General features: G+C 34.6%; 2 protein-coding genes across 12 annotated transcripts in view; both read right to left on the bottom strand.

The window, feature by feature from the left end:
- Positions 1 to 22328, bottom strand: part of LOC107415826 (protein LEAD-SENSITIVE 1) — a 60391-nt gene extending 38063 nt beyond the window's left edge. The window contains exons 1-3 of one of the 3 annotated variants that reach the window (XR_009638551.1): positions 22024 to 22165; positions 20228 to 20587; positions 19519 to 19919 (exon numbers count right to left, since the gene is read on the bottom strand). Coding sequence is in view for 2 of the 3 variants with exons in the window: in XM_048471578.2 (XP_048327535.1) it covers positions 21427 to 21477; positions 22024 to 22309 (337 nt within the window). In the remaining variant the exon portion in view is untranslated. Of the gene's footprint in view, positions 1 to 19518; positions 19920 to 20227; positions 20588 to 21426; positions 21478 to 22023 lie in introns of those variants that run through there. The other 2 variants (XM_048471578.2, XM_060816133.1) reach the window with 2 other exon arrangements.
- Positions 7936 to 14131, bottom strand: LOC107415822 (protein LEAD-SENSITIVE 1-like). Of its 9 annotated transcripts, none has more exons than XR_007240212.2 (3): positions 12303 to 14131; positions 10706 to 12210; positions 7936 to 9046 (listed from the first exon to the last, which is right to left on the bottom strand). XR_007240212.2 is itself a non-coding variant. In XM_048471580.2 (2 exons), exons 1-2 carry the CDS (start codon positions 10803 to 10805, stop codon positions 8722 to 8724), a joined length of 408 nt encoding a protein of 135 aa, XP_048327537.1. In that variant the 5' UTR covers positions 10806 to 12296; the 3' UTR covers positions 7936 to 8721. The 9 variants fall into 9 exon arrangements, 1 of the variants encoding a protein (XP_048327537.1); XR_007240210.2 differs by having other exon boundaries at positions 10706 to 12205; XR_007240213.2 differs by having other exon boundaries at positions 10706 to 12205; positions 12307 to 14131.
- Positions 22329 to 22812: the final 484 nt, after the last annotated feature.

Here is a 22812-nt window from a genome sequence, read left to right as displayed (position 1 = left end):
AAGAATTAAGTAAAGGAAAAAATTAAATCAAATTAAAACCCCCATTTAAATAAATAATAAAAACAGCATTAAATATATTCTTAATTTAAAAATAATTTCAAAATATTTATTTTGAAATCCAAGTTCTGAAAATTACTTGATGCACCCACTATATACCAGTGGTGCCAATAGTACCCAGCGTCCCGAGGTACCGCCAGACAGGAGGTTAAAGAGAGAAACCGGCATACTGTCGCGTGGCGTCCCACTGCGCCACTGCAAACAAGTGTCCCAGCCATGGAGGGGCGGCCTACCCTCATCCGATGGCAACTACAGGACAACTCCATAAATCACCTGTGCGCTACTCACACCCACCTGCGCGCTAATCAAATCCATGTGCGCACTAATCACATCCATATACACAGAATACCAGTACGTGTATGGTGCATCTAAAAATAAATAACCAAATTTTATTATAAAAAGATACGCAAACTTTTTCAAAATCCACCGTGGGAATTATATCATTTTTCAAATTCACCATCCCACATTTTTTTTCTTTAATATCACCAGCATAAATACTTCGATAATATATATAATTTTCTCATATCACAAAATCCGTCAATACAATTATTTAATTTTTCAAACCCATCAACTTTCTTATCCATCAACTCAAATATACAATTTTCCAATGGCATAAATATTTTTGAAACATAATTCTTTAAAACAATATTTTTTTCCAATCCTCAAAGCCCATTTAAATCAACAAATCCTTAAATCACATAAATTTCATATATAATTAATTCATATAAATGTGCACAATAACTGAATAATAACCATAGCAATAATTAAAATAATTCAAACCATAATTTCTTTAAATTCCCAAATATATCCTGTTGGCACCAAAACATATATTAAAAACATTATAATTTAGCAATACAATTTATATGGAAATTCTCTTAATATCAAATACATAAAACATATTTACCAAATATTTAATTATGAAATATTCCAACAATGAAATTTGATAATAATTACCAAAATCTCAAATTTCTTAAAACCAAAATATTTTATAATGCACAAATATTTAATTCCATTCAATTTTTGGCACCAAAATTCCAAATATAAATTTATTAAATATTCAACACATCAAACATAATTTTCAAACAACCAATTTACACAAAATATATATATCTTAAAATCCCAAAATAATTTTGAAGGTGGGTCACTCATTTGGAGCACGCAATTAACCTAAGATTCTCCATGAGATCAATTCCACGACGCACACGTGCTCCTAAAACAACAATTCACACACAGTCAAATAAAATAATATTTTATTCAGGTAAATAATACCCGGTACCCGGGGGGTTAAACACAAACGTTAACCAAAATTAACGAGTAATATACCGAAATGAAGATTATGAAATGAGGATCGCATTACCGATCTCCATTGACCCCAATTCTGCCGGTGGTGGCCGGAATTTGCCCGGGAAGTACCGGCCGAACTTGAACTTGAGAGATCTCTCAAATGGTGGGGGTTTTGGGCAATCTAATCACGGAAATGGACTCAGAGGGGTCGAAAATGGTGGGATAGAGGTATGGGTTGAGCTAGGTTGGCCCAAAAACACAAGAAAAGAGGAGAGAGAAAATTTCCAGCCGTCCGACTTCTCTGGCCCGATCTGGGCGCGTCCGGCGACTGGTGGCCGTAAAATTTTGCGGCCGATCTCGCCTCCATCCCCTGCTCCTCTCTGGCCGGTGCGTGTAGCAAGATGGTGGCCGGAATTAAAAAAAAAAAAAAAAGGGGCAAGAACCCGAGAGGGAGAAAGGAAGGGAAAGGAAGAAGAAGGAGGAAGAAGAAGAAGAAGAAGGCTTCGGGGGGGGGGGGGGGGGCGGCTGGGTGTTTTCCCACATGGGGGAAAAGAGAAAAAAAAGAAAAAAAAGAAAAGAAAAAGAAAGAAAAATAAAATAATTAAATAATATTATTATATAAAATAACAATAATAAAATAATATAGTATTAAGCATGGTTGACATGTGGCATCTCATCATGGTGACACATGGTCGCATTTATTAAGTCACACGTGACACATTGTTACACGTTTAAAAAAATAATATCAAAATAATACGGTATTTTAAAACTTTGCAGGTCCATAATTTTTTAACCAGATATCCAATTTAAGAGTGCCGCTAGTCTATGAACTCGTATCGACGAGTACTCCACAACCATGCATGAGTCAAAGTTCAACTTTGCATGAATAAAAAGTCAACTCCGGCACCCTTGGACAGTTTGGACCCAAATCTTGTTTTGCTCATATCTTTCAAAACGTAGCTCCGTTTTCAACGTGCTACTAGTCTACGAACTCGTGCCAACGTGTACTTCGTAACGTTATCTCAGTTAACCTAGAATTCCATTCGAGTCAAAAAGTCAACTTTTGACCCATTCGTTTAACAGTCAAAGTCAACGGTCAATCTCGGTCAAAGTTGGAAAACTTCCGTTGTACTTTGGGACGGGGTGTTACAGTATGTAACAATTACATTATAAAAAAATAAAAAAATAAAAAAGTTTCTATATTTTCCTTTCTCATTTCCTTTCTCCACCAAAAGTATCCAACAATATCTTTCAATAAATTCTATCACAAATAAAATGTAGCTTTAATTGAAGAAGAGAAAAAATTATAGAAATCCTCTGTTTCTTACAAAAGCATTGATGTTGAGCCAAGAATAAATGCCCCCATCCCACCATAGACCAAATTATCATTACATTGAAAAATAAATCTTACTCTATCAAGTTTTACTGTTAAGGAAAAATAGAAAACAAAAAGAATAACAGAATCTGACAACACGAAAACACATAATATTATGGAGAAATAGCTTTTATAAGAGTACAAATCATCAAACAAAACAACAACACAATATGATTTAGTATCCGATCCCTCCAAAATAAATTAAGAGATAAAAAATAGCACCTCAGTTACTCAATACATGAGAATTAATAACACATCCAATTAATTTAGATAACTAAAATAACCATCGGTCATAAGGATTAACATAAACCGTTCATCTTCTTCCTTTCCAACACAAACTTCTTCCAAATGGCAGTAATCTCCCTTTCAGTCTCAATATCACTTTTCTTGGTAACCAAGTTACCATTATCAACTTTCACAACCTCCTCATTTCCAGAGTTTGAATATTTGGCATTGATCTTGGCCGGCAGGGTGTCGAGCTCATGCAGAACTTTCTGGATATCAATCACAAGGTGCTCAGGCAAAGTACGAGAGAAATCTTCTCTGATCATGACACAAAGCACCATCATGTGTTGAGCATCCATCGGCATGGTGTAGGCCGGAACAATCCATCCAAAGCGACGAAGCAAGTCAGAGACCTCGAACTCGTCGTGTCCTTTCCAATCCTTCTTCAAGCACTATCATGTTTTCCCTGCAGTTTTCCATCACATTCCTTTAACCCTACAGTTGAAGGAAAAACAAAAAAAAAAAAAAACAAAAAAAAAACAAAAAAAAGAAAAGAAAAAGAAAAGGATCTTTTTGGCATTAATATATGTATATAGACTACAGAGAATTTCATATGTGACATTATTTTAAGTTGCACACACCTCATAACCTAAACGAGTAAGCTGATACTACTGAGCAATAACTTGGCTGGAACCTGCATTAATTAATATTAATGTTATAAAATTAAGGCATATGCAAATTAAATTCATAATATATATAGAAGTTGTATATATGTATATGGGGATGTATGCTTGCCTTTGGAGAAGTTGAGGGTAAAAGTGGGTTGGTCAGCTCCAGGGAAGTTGATATGGAATATGAGCTCCTCAGGCAAGTCGTCTTTTGATACGAACCTAGGACGACCTGCTCCTAAACCCGTATTATATTAGCCCGGATCTTTAATTAAGTTCAAGTTCTAATGGAATTGACCTCAACCCCTAACCAACCTGTGGTTAGAAACCTTGGTATAATGTAGACGCCACAATAGGGGATGGAAAACCTATTGATAAGTCAAGCTAAAACAACCAATTCTCTAATGGTGTTTTAGGTGTTCTCAAAGAACAAAGAGATAATTAATCTCACAAATATTTTCTCAATTAAATCAAAGTTTCAAAGTTATCTTATTAATGAAAAATAAGCCTTTAAATAGGCTTTGAAAGAAACAAAATAAACCCTAAAAACCCTAGGAAAAACCGGCCACTCAATGAAGAATTCTACCTTGGCCGAAACTTTCCTTTTCCTAATCTAATTTGGATTAATTAATTCCTTTATTTTGAATTAGGAATTAATTAATTTACAAAGAAAATAATAAAATAATAACTTTCCTAATCTTATTTTGTCCAGAAAATAAATAAATAGAAACTAAAAATAATGGTAGTTTCCTAAAACAAAAAGTAGAATAAAATTAGGAAACTAAAATACTAGCTTTTTTGACTAAATTGACTTTGACCAATCTTTGACCAAAGTGAGCTCCAAATCAGCTTCAATATGCTTTGTAGGATGCCAAATAAGCTTATTGTGAAGTTCCTCACGTTCCCCTTGCTTGGAAGTATGAGAAAAGGCTAACACAGTAAAATACAGTAAAGCCAGCAAGGAATACAGCAAATCCGGCCTTTCCTTCTCCTTGTGCGCAAACCACCTTGTTGGTCGGCTTTGAAGCTGCTTTGGCTGGTTTCTATGACTCATCCTCCATATGAATTGAACCCATAAAGATGGGGTTCCAATTCATACAACCCGGCCTCCTTATTATCACCAAAAACGTCACCCGACCCTGTTTTGGCTTCTATTGCTTGTATGAGTAAAACAGGCCTTGGTTCTTTAGATGTGGCCAACCCCTCTTGACTATGACTTATTCCTTGTATGAAGATAGCAAGATTGTCCTTGAACTTCTTGGCTTGGGCCCTAGTGATAGGTCCCACCTTCATTTGTAATGGGTCAGCACCCTAACGGGTTGTCGGACGAGCAGTCTCGGGTGGATTCGCATCATTATTGGGAACCATTCATAACTATGTGATATGTAGTATGAGGCACCTCAAGAGAAAAAGATAAAATTCTTTGACCTCCCACCCCAAACGGACACAAAATAGAAACTTTGTGTACAAAAGTTGCAAAAAGTAGAGGATAAAAAGGGCAATTAAACAAATACATCAAAAAGAGGTTTAAGCATCTTCAGAATAAAATAATAATGCTTACACCTAAAGCTGGCATGGTTTAATTTTTAAAGAAATCATACAAACATAGCTACAAGCATCACTGGGGTTAAAAAAATCAAAACAAAACAAAATAAAAGATTCAAACCAACATAACATATATGATAAATCTGCGCAAAGATAAACTGATAAACAATCGAGTGTATAGTCAACTTTAAGTAGCCAAAGACTATAGATAGACTGAATCCTCCTCGAATGTTTCAGAAGAATCAAAACATAACACTTCATCAATAGAGTAAAAGAAAATGATCAGAAAAATAATAAGTGAGGAGAAGAATAAGATTGTGATGAGAGTAGGTACTGTGGATGGTCCCTCTGTATCTTATTCGACTGCACCCTCTGGATCATGTTGACAGCACTCCCATCATCATCGCCATTTCGCATTTAAAGATGAATGGTAAAATATAGGAGAGTGCTGTCAAACAAGATCCAGAGAGTAAACGAAAAAGATGGAACCGTGCTGCTTTCAACTGTGAGGGCTCGCCGTCATTTTAAACTTGAAGAGAAAATAAGAGGAGCTCAGTTTCTTTTTAACCTAACTGTTGATGAAAACATTAACTTAAAAGGCACCGCTTCCACATTTGCTAGCGGCCGACAAAATGTTACTTGACACTGGTGCTAATGTATTATTTTTATTTTATTTTATTTTATTTTTTTTACAATCACCGACATTGCCTCTATGCCAGCGGTTCGCACCTGGATAAAAAAAATAAAAAAGCATGGTATTTGCTAGTTCAACTGTGACTTCGGCCGTGGTGCTAATGTATTATAGGTGCTTTGTCGTGCGGAAAATTTAAATCAACTACCATAAAAGCTTTATCTTCCCAAAATTAGAGTTTTAGTGCTAAAAAAATAAAGAAAGAAAAACTTAAATATAGCCGATTAATTATTATCAAACATGCATCTCATTAATAATAATTACTACTAATGGTAAATCCATATCCAATTGAGTATGCGAATATTATAGAAATAAATATTCCACATGAATAATGTATTCATATGAATACTTGTTACAAAATTTGTTATGAGTGTAAAACTAAAATGGTGTAAATATTATAAAGTGAATGTTAATTTTTAAATTACCTGTCAGATATGCTATTCTTTAAAATAAAAAAAAATTAATTAATGATGATATATAGTCTTTGATATATTATTATTATTATTATTTATTAATGTACAATTTTAAAGTTGGCTGTATACTTATGCGTATAGATCTCACATTATTAATTTCTTCATAATATAACATTTGGCTCTCCTAGTGTTTGAATTAATTACAATTTATTTTTTCAGATTTTAAAATTAAAATAAATATTTCGAGTGGATATGAATACTAATATTTTAAAAAGTATAAATAAGATAATAAAAAAGCTGATTTCAAAAAATTTAAGTTGTATTTATTTCGTTTCATCGTTGAAATTGATCCTAAATTTTATGTTGGATAGATGGTAACCCATTTTTACTGTTTAAGATGCTCTGTTAATAGCAGAACTTCAGCATGACAAGCCCCACATTGTAACGTTACGTGATCCACCTGTCCACTCATGCTACATCTGTCTTATTCCTTTTGCCACCTGTCATTTCTTTTCTTCTTTTGCCACCTGTCATTTCTCATAATCTATGGTCGGTTTCCCCCATCTCGTTTTTTTGTTCGACCCCAATATCATGCCCCTCGTTTTAAAACACTGTAGTGAAAAAATAATTTAAATTAAACAGGAAAAATGTAAAAATTCTTTTAAATCAGACGACTGATCATATGGTTTTGGAAATTTGAAATGGGTTTGGTTTATAATACTAGCCATTTGAACGTGGATGTCTTGGGACATCCCAAAATAATTATACAATGTTTTTATTGAAAAATAAAAAAGAAAATCCATCAACACCAAATATAGAAAAACAATATTGCATTTTAGCTGTCCATTCACAATTAAACAAAGAATGAAAAAAAAAAATTCACAACTAAAAGAAAAATATTATTTATAACCATTTATCAAGTGAAAGAGAGATTTTTTCACAATTTTATTTAAACTCGGTACAGTTTCATATATTTTAATTATTTAAAATTTTTTTATTTTTTGCTTTTTCAAACTATATATAAATATATGTATAATATTTATATAAATGTATAATCTTTCTTCTTTCTGCAGTAGCCATTAAAGCAAGTTGAAGGCACGATGCAATAGGTTCTCGTATACTTCCGATAGACCATCATTGTCCCTTTCTATTGGTTTTTATTTAAAAAAAAAAAAAAAATTTAAACTTTGTTTTGTTTTCTTTTATTAAAAAAAAAAAAAAATCAATAGCTGAATTTTGTATGGCTTGTATACAGTCGGCATATGCCCTCTAAAAATCCAAATTCAATTTTCTGATACCGTTAGTATCCCTTTCCAAGTAATTGACGGTCTTTAAAGTAAACAAACAAAAAATATTTAATTACTTGAGAACGAAAGAATTCAATTTTTTTTTTAAAAAAAAAATAATAAAGGACAAAGCGACAGTAGTGCCATCGGTCTATGTAAATACCCCGGTAACCATAGGCGGTCAATTACAAGCTGTGGCTGCTGGTTTACAGAGAGAAGTTTAAAAAATTTAAAAGAAAAAAAAAAAAAAAACCTTAAAAATTGAGATTTTAGAATGAATATAATGATATTTTAACATATTTAATAGCTATGAATTGTATAGAGTTGTTTTAGTACAGCAAGTAGAAGTTTTTTTAAGTAAAATCAATATATTACCTGACAACTTTAATGGTTACTAAAAAAAATTCACTTTTTCAAATTAATTTTTTAAAATCATTACATAATTAAAGTCAACCAATAAATAATAGGCGGGCCAGCAACATGCCACTGGTGATCATTAGCACGGATGACAAATTGCAGGCAAACTACGCCCAAAAACAGAAATAAAACAAAATGAAATAGCAGTTAATGTTATCCAACACTAGAAGCCGTGTTTTGCTTGCGAAGCCAAAGCCTCAAGGTCGCAAGACATATAAAACGATCCTCAAGTGCTTAGACAGATAAAAAATAGGAACTGTTTTCTTTATTTTCTTTTGCGGCCGAATCAATGGGAACAAATAACGCCACCCAGGCTGTACCAGTCAGAACCATCCAACCAAGAAGAAAACTTACGTACTCTATGGTCCACTGCAATTCATAACAACAAATCCACCACACTGCTACTACCAAAACATTCCAAACGAGCCATTTCAGGCAGTAATGTTGACCTGAATTTACTACTGACCATGTTTCCATAACAGCCAGGACTCTTCTTCAGCCAATCCCTCATCTGCATCTTTACCAACATTAGGACGAACTCCAATATCAGAAGCCCATCTGTACGCAGAGTAAATGCCATAACCGATAGTAAAATGCAGAATGGCATGCAGAACAGTATTTATAATGGCCGAGGATTGAATTGTAGAACAAATGTGAGCAGTAATGCCAACCGCGAAGGATACTGCCCATCCACTTCTGCCAACACTAAAATTGTAAAACCGCAACTTGAAAGTCTGGTTTGCAATATATTGCAAAGTTTTCACAGTTGTTTTTGAAAAGGTGGTAGTCCCCAAAAGCCTCTCTCGAGGTGGTCTGCCAAACGGTCCTCCACAACTAGAAGTGGAGTGCCAGGAGCAAGGGTACAGGTACCACCTTGTGTTTTGGCGACAAGGAGAGCTAGACTAACACCATATTCAAACCGATAGAGTTCTCCACCAGAAAGAAAATTATCTATGCTGGTGCAGACCACGCGATCAAGCATTGAATGGTCACTACTTATTGCACAAGTACTTTCTGAAGGACAGGATGCAGACGAGCTGAATATAATTCGGTCTTTGCCTCCTCCACCTACATATATCCATGGGCTGATAATGGCAAGCAAATAAGCAAAATCCTATGATGGCAAATTCATACATAATTTATATACAATAAGAAACAGTGAATACCAATTAAACGACAAAACTGGTTTGTAAAAAAACCAAAAACTGAATAAGCAAAAGAGAATGAAAAAAAGTACAGGTGAAAACCTTCTCAAATGCATGTTCAATTACAAGTAAATATTTTAAAAAACTTAAGGCCACTTAAATGGCCAAGATTTATTTTTCTACTTGCTGTTGTGTTTAACAAAATGATCAGACAAAAGCAACAACTTACCTTTGGTTTATTTTTTCTCACTAAAATCTAATAAAAACTTCCCAAACTGGAAAAAGTTACTAAAGTATCTGTCACATATTACCATCAGATTAAGTTTAAATTGAAGATTTTACTTATAATATAGCTGTTTCCAAGACCTAAACTTAGGGGTGGGGTGGGTGGTGCAGGGAGAAGAAAAAGCAGCCATATTCTTATTTTTATAATTCTAACTCTGGAGGCATTTGTCTGCTCCAATTCCACCACAAACAGTAGGCAGTTTCCTTTCCAACCATTTGTTCTCACCTAAATCAACTGAAAAACAAAACAAAAAGTGGTCATGCATGTAATTGACATCAATCTTTTGTCTTCCCTGAACTCTTCTTGTCTAATCTCCATCTTGAAGAAAACAATTCAAACTTGAAATGCAGTTGGCTGATAGAACAGTAACTCCCTTTCTCATGTCTCACGCAACCTAAAGCAAAGATGCTACTCTATATGTCACTTATCCCAATCAAAATAAGTCAATAATAGCAGGATATCAGTGCGAGGAATTTTCAACTAATCCACTTATCATACAATAATACCTCTGGAAACTAACAAGCATATGTTTAAGATATAGATATGAGATGTTAACATTCCCCTTCTAATTTGCTTCTGATGTCATAACCTCTACAAGCGAAACTGCTATTGTCTCAATTCATTCCACGCAGTCAAATAAAGAAGTCTAATGCATGGGAGTATCCTGACCTCCAAACTATAAATTCGTGACAGGGGGCACCTCAAGAGAGAGACCATCCTTGAGACCTCACACAACAGAAGATATATCCATAGAAACATTCACATGCATAGACATGTTCCTGCACAAAGTGCGCTAGAATATGCCTCTGCCAGTAACAACTTTTGTAAAATCATGACACCAATCACAATATGGAACATTGCAAAGACATTAATGATGAGCACAAGACTAATGGGGCTAACAACGGAAACAAAAAATTCAAACAAGGAATACAGTAAATCTTTGCCAAAGTACAATGTAACACCTATCCAGTGGGTCCCTAAATTCAATATGGGCAAAGTCTATACCATCTAAAACAGTTACATAAACAAATTAAGTTGTCAACTGTTAAAGATATCAAAATGGAAACTTTGTTTTATCAAAGTGGATAACTCATCAGAGAACAGGAAATGATGAAGTTATAAATTCAAGCACCAATGTTCAGGTGCCAAAATCAAAGCAAACAATTAAATAAACAACAACCATAGATTAGAATCCATCTTAACCAATATAGTTTGAGTGAAAATCTACTCTTGTAAGAAAAGACCCAGAAACGAAAAATAGTAACTCATGTTAAATACTCTTTAGAAGAAAAAATGAAGAAGAAGAGCCTCACCATGATGGGCATAACTATAGATGTGCCTCCACGTGTAGATGTGATCCACAGGCTCCAGTTCCTTCCTCTGGATCTTATTCGACAACACCCTCCAGGTCATGTTCCAGAGCACCCTCCAGATTGTTCCACAGCTCCAGCGATTAGAAAGTAGAACTGGAGAAAGAGAGAGAGAGATTAGAATAAACAGCTCACCTGACAAGGAAATCTAAAGTTAACTCATGACGATGCACGACTTCCCAAGAACATAACAGGTCTACCTGAAGTATTGGAACCATAAAGCAAATCAACCAGCCATAAAGTGAAAATGTTTTGGCAGCCATATTAAAAGGTATTTGAGTACCAGCTCTCTCATTCAAGAAAAACTGAATTGTACTTATTTCATTTAATCTCCAACCTTTGCAATGAAAATGATTATTTTAGTAGTAAGCAAAGAACTATCATACAATTTGCCTTATATTACCCAAGAACCGTCAAGTTTGCTTCAGATTAACACCATAAAGCTTTACAAAATTTAAAAATCCTTTCACCAACCTGGTAAATTGCTAGATGTATCATTGAAGGGTTGGACCAAAGCTTCCCAAGCGGTGAAAATACATGAATTCGTGATTTTATAAGTTATTATTTCTCATGGGTTTCATGCCATTATCATTCCATCTCTGACCTCATAAAGATTCATAAGAAATCAATTTAAATTCTATTTCAGTTACTCCAACATTGCTTACAATGTTCAATGCACAAAGAAATCTGTCAGTTCAAAGAGGAGGAGGAAAAATATTTCATGCTTTTTTTTGTAAAATTTGGTAACTAGATATAAATCCTTTCAAAAGGAAACTCCTATTAGATTTGTAAAAACAAAGAAATAATCACATTTTCAAAGCAGCATAAATCCCATAGAAATACACAAACACCCATAGACAGATAAAACAGATCACTTTATTAGATAAACGAAAATGAGTGCAAAATTCAAAGCACACAATTAAATAAACAAAACCCACATGTGAGAATCCTTGGGTTAATCCTATGACCGACATGGATAGTTACATGTATCCCATATTTAATAGTCTTCAAAAGAATAAATTGAGGAAAAGAAGAAGGAAACCGCGATGGTGATGCCTCCCTATGTAGATGCGCTCCCTCAGAGGATGGTGTTCCACACCAACCTCCAGATGTTATTCACCTCTTCCATCTTACACTTCAAATTTGATCCCAACACCTAAAATGGAACAGAAGAATATCGTGAATACGGCCATCAGTTTGGGAAATCTGACCCATGACGGGACCAATTTGTTCCCTCCGGTTCCGGATGATCTTCCTTGACAGCACCCTCCTGATCCGCAGTTTCTTCAACATCACTCTCATCTTAATCAGTTGAGATTAATCCTAACTTGAAAGAGGTAAGGAGTGCAGAGGCAAATGAAATTTCAGGTACCTGTGAGAATCACTTCCATTGTCTTTGCTTGTCAATGTCAGTCGGATATCCACCGGGAAAGACTGGAAACTCTGACCTTGCAATAAGAGCACGAGCAAAGTGAGTGAGTGAGACAGTATTCCAGGACTCGAATGAAATAATGGAAATGGACTTGGCCTAAATACAAACCTACATTCCAGCGATTGAACCGGCTCTAAGTTGCTAATTGAAGACCCACATTGTGGACTCCGGTCCGAGGAAAAGAAAGGAAAAGGGAGAATATCTTTGGAGTGGGACCCAACTGGTCCAATTGCTAATTACAAATTGACAAGTCAATTTGACCAAAATACGTGGAGTTGGTTTTTTGGACATCAAGACGAAAGATTGAAGCAATTAAATTAAGCATCTCCATGAGATAAAACATCATTATATGGAATACATGGAAAATAATAAGGAAAATCATAAAAACAATCTAAAGGAAGGAGACCCCGTAAAGACTTCTTAGCAATCCAAATCAGCAACAATGGAAAAAAGCAAGCACGATTTGCATATCTGAAACAATGGTCTGCACCTTCCACGAACATGGACCTGGCAAACCTTCTATAGCCCATGCTAGTGTTTAGTTATCTGATTCAATGAAGTAATTGGATAATGCCTAATCTGCCAGCCATGAGAACCCCGTGAACAATTATATAGGCTTTAGTTGTTATAGCTGAGCTTTGTTAACAACCACCCCTCTACAACCGCATGAAAATTGCTTGTGCTTCCACGACTACGCCTCTACAATTCTTGATGAGTATTCCCAAAGCACCATGGTTAGCATCAACACAAAAAGACCCACCACAATTTATGTGTCACATCTCACCTTTCTTTTTCATTTGTGTTTCCCTTTTTTGCAGGTACAAAACTTAAGAAGTAAAAGATGCTAGGATTCCCTAGTCAATAAGGAAAGGATACCATGCTAAAGAGTTCTCTACTCATCCACTTACCATACAATAATATTTGGAGGCATACACCTCCAGAAACTAACATGCTTACGTTTAAGAGATGGATAAATGAGATACTCAAATTATATTTTTCATTCGTTTCTGATGCATAGAGACAACATCTACAAAGAGGAGTTTCTTCACTGTCTCAATTCATTCCAGTCAGTGATATAACAGCAAAAGAAATCGGGAAATCAAAAGAGAAAAAAAAACATCTTTGACACTTTAAACCACAGACACACACGTACACAAAATAAAATATTCACATCCAAAGAATTCAGTTTCCAAGGCATTTAACCAGATTCACAAACGTTTCAGCAAAATACATACACAGACAATATTTACATATTTACATACATAAACATGCTCCTCTACAAACAAATAGACGCCAATGATCTCTGGTATAGCCTGCGTGTAGAAAATTCCCTCATCCCCAATTTAATATATGCCCACTCAAAAAATAAAAAGAAATCATTTTTTTTATGGTCTTTATTCACTTAAACAAATAAATTTAGTGTTTAGACAAAGATTAAAAGAACAAAATAAACACTAGGTAAGATAAATGAAAATGATGAAGCTATCTGCGAATTAAAAGTAATAATTTTTGCATGCGCTGATGAAAGCGGATAATTAAATAAACAAAACCCACAAGTTAGAATCTTTGTTAGATCCTAGAGCAATACAGTTAACATGTAAATCTACTTTAAAAAAGAAAAAGAGAAACAAACAGAAACCCCATGTTTGATACTCTTTCAGGAAGAAGAAGAAGAAGAAGATCGTGATGGGCGGTACGTAAAGTAAACCCCTTTTTGTATGTTGTTCGACAGCACCTTCTGGATCATGTTCGACAGCACTTCTATGTCATCCAAACAACAACGTTGGGAGTGCTGTCAAACAAGATCCAGAAGGTAAACGAGCAACATGCGAATCGCGCTTCCTTCCCTCGAAGCTCAAAGACTCAGCACTTCATTTGCACTTTGTTTATGCTCCTACTTTATCTTTTTCTTTTTCTTTTTCTTTTTTTTTTTTTTTTTTTTGTTGGGTAACAATGTTTTCTCAAAATAAAAAAAAAAAATAAAAATGTATTTTGTCTGTGTTGAAACCTGTTCGTTATAAAAGGAGAATATTCCGTTCCATAGGATGGAATTTCGGTGGGAGGATCCACTGTTTTTTACCTCCCTTATAATAACATTTTAAATCCACGTAATCATCCACACTCTTTAAAGTAAATATATATATTTTTTTAAAAATTAATGGGTTTGTGTTGAAATATAGGCAAACTTGAGGGGCGAAAATTATATTTTGCCATCTATTTATATACCTTTATTATGACAAGACAACTAAACAATTTCAAAATTATTAGAAGTATCGTATAAGATATATAAGTAGTTGTTTTAGCCAAAAACAAAAAAAACAAAAAAAGATAGATATATATATATATATATATAAGTAGTTATTTTGAGATTTTATAAAGAAATAGTTGGAAGAGTTGTTCCTAAGTTTTTATCTCTTTTTTTTTTTTTTTTCTTTGATACTATAATTGTTCCCGCTTCATCTTATATCATACGTATTTTATTCATCTGTCTACTTTATTTACCAAGTGTATCTAATTTGAAGAAGAATATATGTTCTAATAATTCTCGATACGAAGGATTCAGAAATCTCACCATTCAAATCATGACACTTGTTCAATTTATTTTGCCGTTTGGGGGGGAGGAGTTCTAAGTTATCCTTAGTTCTGGAGTATTAGAATTTTTTTCCCTATCTACACACAACTTATAATTATATGTCAGAAAGAATGGGTATGCTGTCTTGATTGAGATATAGAAATTATTAACAATTTTCCATTTTTAAGATCATAGGGTTTTAGTAATTAAAGAAACCAAGGAATAGCTGTTCTATTTTCATTCAAATAAATCTTGAAATAATATTAAACAATTTTTTTTTTTTGAATAATACTAAATTTATTAATTAATAATACTCAAGTGATTGGGTCAGCATCCACTTAGATTTTGAAATTTCAAGAGAGGTGGGCTCGCAATGTCAACGTACACCATCGTTCTGTTTGCGCGCTTTGATTTGGCTCTATTTCCGAGCGCTCTTTTTAAATGCTTTGGTGGGAGGTGGAGAAGCAAGGCTAGGCCTTGCCATTCTAATCGGCATTTTTTTTTTTTTTTTCCCTTTGTTTTTGACAGAATAAAATTCTCTAGTTCCTTTTCGTATTTTTGACTCTTGATATAAATTTCATTGATTAAATAAAAAACAATAAAAGGTAAATTATTATATCAATAAATAATTAATAAAAAGTAAAAAAAAGTCCATCAGCAGCAGCAAACACAATTTGAAAGCCAATGTAGGCCAAACAATACATTTCAGTAAAATGTACCAACGACATTTAACACTACCGACAAATGTTTTGTAATTCATTATATTGCGAAGCCTAAGCCTAATCGTCTCAAGGAAGATACAATCACTACTCTCAAAGTATTTAGAGAGATCAAAATTGACGCTTTCTATCTTTTTTTCCTTTTTGTGCGGATCAAAGAGAACAAAGAGCAGCCGGCACACTGTAGCAGTCAATATAAACCAGCCAAGATGAAAACTTATACACTCTGTGGTCCACTGCAGTACATCACAACAAATCCACCGAACTGCAACCAGCAAAATATGACATCCAAGACGTTTCAGAATCAGAAATACAGAGTTAAATTTAACTTTACCTGGATACCTAAAATTACCATAGCTCTCTTCTTCAACCAATCTCTCATCTGCAGCTTCATCAACACTATGATGAACTCTGGTATCAGAAGCCAATCTACAGGCAGAGTAAATGCCATAACCAGTAACCAAATGCAGACTGGTAATTCTAACAGATGGGGATCGAATTATAGAACAAATGAAAGCAGAAATGGCAACAACAAATGTTGCTGCCTGCCCACTCCTGCCAATGTAAGAAATTTTATGGATCTAAATATACATAATAAATTTCATAAATCATAAATTACTAACCTCCAAATGCAGCCATTGATAAATTAGAACTTTAATCCTGCAAAATAGAAACAACGTAAAGTAGTGCCTATGTACACACTACTCTCAAACCACTCTCAGATTTCTGAAAACCCTAATCTCCAAATACTGTATGGTATTCTTGATGTCTGCTTGTCCTAGACCCTTTAAATAGTCTTTGCAAGTCAGACTTATCCATTAATTTTGACACACATAAAATAATAATAATTTGATAATATAATTATACTAGGAAAAATATGGATAAGTCAATGGGCTTATAAAGAGAGTTGGTCCTCCAGTCCAATGGGCCAACTGGAGTCTTATAGAGAGTGTGTGACCAAGGGCCCTACTACAAAATAATAAAATAAGTCAGTCCCATTAATGGCATAAATAGGCCCTGTAAGTGAGTAATTAATTATACCAAGTCCACAAATATTAATTTAATTCAACATTCTCCCACTTGGACTGCATAATCATCATCATATAAAATCCAAACTCACTTACTATAGAATCTCCCGAACCATAATGTCATTTCATCCAAATATATAGTATACCGACAGGGCATAACAATATACTAGACTAGGAAGTAGAGATTCTCTCAGTAAATCTCCCAAAACATTATACCATTTCAACCGAGTACTTTGCATGCCATAAACTCAGTCTAGGTAGTATAGATTTACCTAACCATGTGCAATCCCCCAACACACAAAACCATTTCATTCAAGCACATTGCGTATCGACAGGATACAACAATATACCCAAACTAGGTAGTAGGGATTCACCATGGCACCTGTGGATCAACATACACATATACATAGACTAATAGTCTCAACAGGCCTGTAAATACAAGGAGCAATAATATGTGTAATAAATCATCTCATAAATAAATAATGATCCACATACATCAATGTATCAAAATATTCAAAGAAATAAATAATACTCAACATGGATATTACTGCAGAAATTATAACAAACTCCCACTAACCCACAGCGGTCTCAGCTGTCTAACAATCCCATACGGGACACATGCTCCTCAAATATGCTTACCGGTAAAGCCTTGGTTAGTGGATCTGCCACCATGCTATAAGTTGGCGTGTGAACAACAGTAATTAGGCCCTCTTCAACTTTCTCTTTTATCACAAAATATTTCACATCAATGTACTTCGCACCAGGAGTACCTTTTAAATTATTGGAGAAAGATACCGCTGCAGTATTATCACAATACATCATAATAGGCCTCTCAATGGAGTCAACTACTCCTAAATCATGGATAAAATTCCGTAGCCAAACTGCATGACGGGTAGCGTCATAACACGCCACATATTCTGCCTCCATAGTCGAGGATGCTGTCACTGACTGCTTGGCACTCCGCCAAGACACAGCACCTCCTGCCATGATAAATAAATATATAACCAGTGGTAGATTTCTTATCATCCACACAACCTTTATAGTCTACATCACTATAACCCACTACTTCAAGAGAGTTGGTGTGACGATATGTCAACATATGATCTTTAGTACCCTGAAGATACCTGAAGACCTTTTTAACTGCTTGGTAATGAATTGGATCGGGATTGCTCATAAATCTACCAAGCACACCCACAGCAAAAGCTATATCAGACCGTGTACAAACTTGAGCATACATCAAACTACCCACTGCTGAAGAATAGCGAACATTCTTCATTGCCATCCTTTCTCTATCATTCTTGGGACACTGATCTTTAGAAAACTTTTCACCTTTCGTAACCGGTACACTTCCAGGAGAACAATTATGCATATCAAATCTCTTAAGAATTCTATCAATATAAGCTCTCTGAGACAATTGCACTACATAATTAGTCATATTTCGAACAATCTTGATGCCCAAAACAAAAGAAGCCTCACCAAGATCTTACATATCAAAATTGTTGCACAACATCTGCTTTGTCTCAGCTAATAGGTCAGTATCATTAGTAGCCAAAAGTATGTCATCAACATACAACACCAGAAATATAAAACTGCTTCCACTGACCTTCATATATATGCATCTATCAACAACATTCTCCTTAAAGCCATTTTGGGTGACAACCTCATCAAACTTAAGATACCATTGTCTTGAAGCTTGCTTAAGACCATAAATAGATTTCTTAAGCTTACAAACCAAATTACCATTCCCTGTTTGTTGGAAACCAACTGGTTGAACCATAAATACATCTTCATATAAATCACCATTCAGAAAGGCAGTTCTGACATCCATCTGATGCAACTCCAGGTCATAATGCGCCACAATCGCCATAATGATTCTAAAAGAATCCTTTGTGGATACAGGAGAGAAAGTCTCTGTATAATCAATTCCTTCTTTCTGGCTAACCCCTTTAGCTACAAGTATAGCCTTATACCTCTCCACTTGACCATTGGAGTCCTTTTTAGTCTTAAAGATCCATTTGCACCCAATAGGGTTGCTACCCTCTAGTAACTCAACCAAATCCCAAACTCCATTTGATGCCATGGATTTCATTTCATCTTCCATTGCATCCAACCAAAAATAGTATAAAACACAATAAAGAAGAATTTTTTTCACCATACCCAGTTCTTAATTCGAACTAAAACAAAAAATTCACATAATTTGCACAAACTCAATATAAACCCGTTATTGCACAAGAGAAGAAAAATTAATCAATAAAATTCCATCCTTAAAATTTGGATCTGCAGATAATCAATAGCTCCAAACACAGATGAATATCACATATTGGATTTCAGAAAACAAGCATGTAATAACAGAATCACAAGGACGAGAGAATAATTATAAAATAAATATCATGTCATCAATATACACGATGAAAGTTCAATGGCCGCATATCAATATAACAACAAATTTCAAAATAATTTATTATGTATATTAACTAGGCTCTGATACCAATTGTAAGAAATTTTATGGATCTAAATAGATAATAAATTCCATAAATCATAAATTACTAACCTCCAAATGCAGCCATTGATAAATTAGAACTTTAATCCTTCAAAATAGAAACAACGTAAAGTAGTGCCTATGGACACACTACTCTCAAACCACTCTCAGATTTCTGAAAACCCTAATCTCCAAATACTGTATGGTATTCTTGATGTCTGCTTGCCCTAAACCCTTTAAATAGTCTCTGCAAGTTAGACTTATCCATTAATTTTGACACACATAAAATAATAATAATTTGATAATATAATTATACTAGAAAAAATATGGATAAGTCAATGGGCTTATAAAGAGAGTTGGTCCTCCAGTCCAATGGGCCAACTGGAGTCTTATAGAGAGTGTGTGACCAAGGGCCCTACTACAAAATAATCAAATAAGCCAGTCCCATTAATGGCATAAATAGGTCCTGTAAGTGAATAATTGATTATGCCAAATCCACAAATATTAATTTAATTCAACAGCCAATACTAAAATTGTAGTCTGCCACTTTAAAACCTGTTTTGCAATATATTGCAAAGTCTTCACAGTTGTTTTTCAAAAGGTGTTAGTCAACAAAGCCATTCTTGAGGTGGTAAGACAAGCGGTGCTCGACAATTTCAAGCGAAGCACTAGGGGCACGGGTACACGTACCCCCTCGAGTTTTGGCAATAAAAAGAGCTAAATTAACACCATATTCAAATCGATAAAGTTTTCCACCTAAAAGAAAATCATCGAAGCTGGTAATAACCACACGATCAAGCCTTGACTGGTCACTGTTTCTCGCACAAGTACTTTTTGAAGGATGGGATGGAGACGAGCTGAATATAATACTATCTTTTCCTCCTCCTCGTGTAAAGTGTATAACCTTTCCGTCACCATTATATATCCCTGGAGTGACATTGCAGGCAAATAAGCAAATCCCAGGGCATCAGATTCATAAAGTATGCATACAATAAGAAACAGATGGGGATTCAAAAGAAGTGTTTTGCTAGTTGTCACCATAGGTTATCATCACAAGTGAGACCCATTGCTCATATGGCAGGCACTACTTGGCTGAATTTAATTTTCTTTTGACTTTTCAAACTAAAAACCTAATATGGAAAATTGAACCCTTTTGGGCAGCCAATTAAATTGTCACATGTCATATGACAAATAGCAGTTTCCAAAGAAGAAATGGAGAACGAGATGAAGATTACTGTGATGCGCATAGCTGTAGGTGTGCCTCCATGTGTAGATGTGATCTCCAGGCTTAAGTTCTTCCCTCTGGATCATGTTTGACAGCACCTTCCAGGTCATGTTCAACACAATCCTCCAGACTGTCGCACAGCGCCAGCAATCAAAGTTGCTCAATGCAGATGCACCACTTCCCATGTCCATAAGAGGTCTCTTTGAAGCATTGAATCACAAAACAAATCAACCAGCCATAAGGAGAAAATATTTTAGTTTAAGACCCTAAAAGGTAGTTTGCATGTTCCATGCATCCGTAAATGATTTTGTTATTAACACATGCTCAACTGAGGTCCATTCAAGACCTTCACTGCTTTGAATCAGGCACACTGAAATTAAATTTGATGCAGAGTAATGTTAGCGTCTGGAACAAGTAAACTTAGCAAACAGATCAAAAAAAGGGAGAAAGGTAATTTGGAGTAAAAACAAAGCAAAATGATGATTAGATGTATTAAAATATAATAAACTAAAAATCTAACAGCAATATTAAAAGCAAGCAAATAATGCTGTCATGCATTGATCATCCATCGTCTCATCTTACAAAGGAAAGCACAACCATTGAAACATATATTCGATGCGAATCATCGAGTGATGGTCATCGTACCAATTATAGCCATAGAAAACCAGACACAAAGGTTTCAATTATGCCTTATTTTATTTAGTTTCCATTTATGATAATTTAGCATTTCTTATCCTAATTATCATATGGGTTTCCTTAAGTTTAGCTCATCATATGGGTTTCCTTAAGTTTAGCTCATACTTCAATTCGCACAAACTACATAAAATTAAGTTTGAAACTTAATTTTGGCTTTAATTTCATTGTTATAGACTAGTAAAACTCCATTCCAACTCCTGTTGTTAATTCTTTTCTTTCTCATTGCCAAGTATTCATAGGTAGTGCATCAATACACACATAAAAGCATAGGCATGTCCATATAAACTTCATGTTTCTGAACATGGATGTGAACAGAACTCTCTCATTGCAGAAAAAAATATATTGTACTTCTTTCAATTTACCTCTCCAACCTTTGCAATGAAAATGATTATTTTAGTAATAAGAGAAAAAGTATAACATGGAATTTGTCTTTTACTAGTTAAAAACTGTCTCAAGTTTACTTCAGACAAACATTATAAATCTTTACAAAATTTTAGAATTTATTTCACCAACCTGATAAATCAATGGATGGATCATTGAGGGATTGCACCACAGCTTCCCAACCTGTGAAAGTTCAAAAATTTTAAATTTTTATAGAGGTTACGAAATTGCTGTGGGTGTCATGCAATTATCATACCGTCTCTGACCTCTTACATAAGAAAATTAATTCAAATTCTATAAATTATACTCGCTCCTACATTTCTTGCAATGTTCAATGAACAAAGAAAAGCATGATATTGGTTCAAAGAGGATAATCTAGAGGGGAGATATCACCAAGAGAGGAAATTTTACGTGGTTTTTTATTGTAAAATTACGAACAAACAACCAAACCAATCAGATTTTAAAAGAAACTACAAACCCCATTTGAATATACATAGATCCAAATTCCATAGACAGATCAAATTGGAACACTTGTTAAGACAATGGAAAATGATCGATCAAGCTAGATATGAATTAAAAATAAGGGTGTGAAAACCAGAGAAGACCAATAAATAAACAATACCCATATAGGTTACTAATAATCACAGTTTACCAATATTGTTCAATAGTCTTCATCAGAAAGAAGTGGAGAAGAAGAAGAAGAAGAAGAAGAAGAAGAAGAAAATTTACCAAGATGAAAGTAGGAATAGATGCGCCACCATATGAAAATGAGATCCATGGTGGGCTTGTCTCGCTCCCTGCTTGGAAGCACCGTCCGGCTCCGGACTTTCTTCTTCGAAACCACGATGGGCTTGAGCCGCTCCCTGCTCGACGGCACCCTCCGAATCCGGAGCTTCTTCTTCTTCGACACCATTGCTTCCTTGTTTGTCGGCGTGGAGTTGGATTTCGTCTGCCAAGACACAAAACCAGAAAGACTTGTGGCATATTTTGCAAGACCATGGGCCACTTTATACATAGTTGTTAAAACGTGTATTGCGTCGTGTATCATTTTCATAAAACATAATATATATATATATATACACGATAAATATATAATTTTTTGAAAAATTTTTTAACATATCACATAAATATAAATTATATAATCATGTAAGCAAGCGATTATATATAAATGATATACTCGCTGATTATATGCAAAAAGAAATGGAATATCCATTGGAATATTCATATTCTCGGTGGTGGTTTTGGAAGTTGGAAGTTGGTGCAAAAAAGTATGCCTCTGTCAATTCATAAAAATAATAATAATAACAAAAAACCTCTATCTGACCATCCCCCCTTGGCTCGAGCCTGACTCGTGAGCTGGTATATGGTCTGGAAAAGGGGCAGATTTTTTCTAATTGGACACCACTCTTTTACAACCTATTTTACGTGGGGTTTGGTAATTGTGACATTTACTGTAGCATGCACGTTTACAGATATATGGAATTTTTAAATTTTATGTGTCTGTAGTACGCTGCATCA

This window comes from Ziziphus jujuba, chromosome 4 (assembly GCF_031755915.1).
Source record: "Ziziphus jujuba cultivar Dongzao chromosome 4, ASM3175591v1".
Taxonomy (NCBI): domain Eukaryota; kingdom Viridiplantae; phylum Streptophyta; class Magnoliopsida; order Rosales; family Rhamnaceae; genus Ziziphus; species Ziziphus jujuba.
This window is presented reverse-complemented; position numbering and strand designations above follow the sequence as displayed.

Bases quoted from the DNA above. Each gene is read 5' to 3' on its own strand.
- LOC107415822 (XM_048471580.2), bottom strand. From the start codon at position 10,805: ATGACCTGGAGGGTGTTGTCGAATAAGATCCAGAGGAAGGAACTGGAG. The intron at 9,030-10,705 runs GTGAGGCTCTTC...GGATATATGTAG, and splicing joins CTATAGTTATGCCCATCATG to GTGGAGGAGGCAAAGACCGA.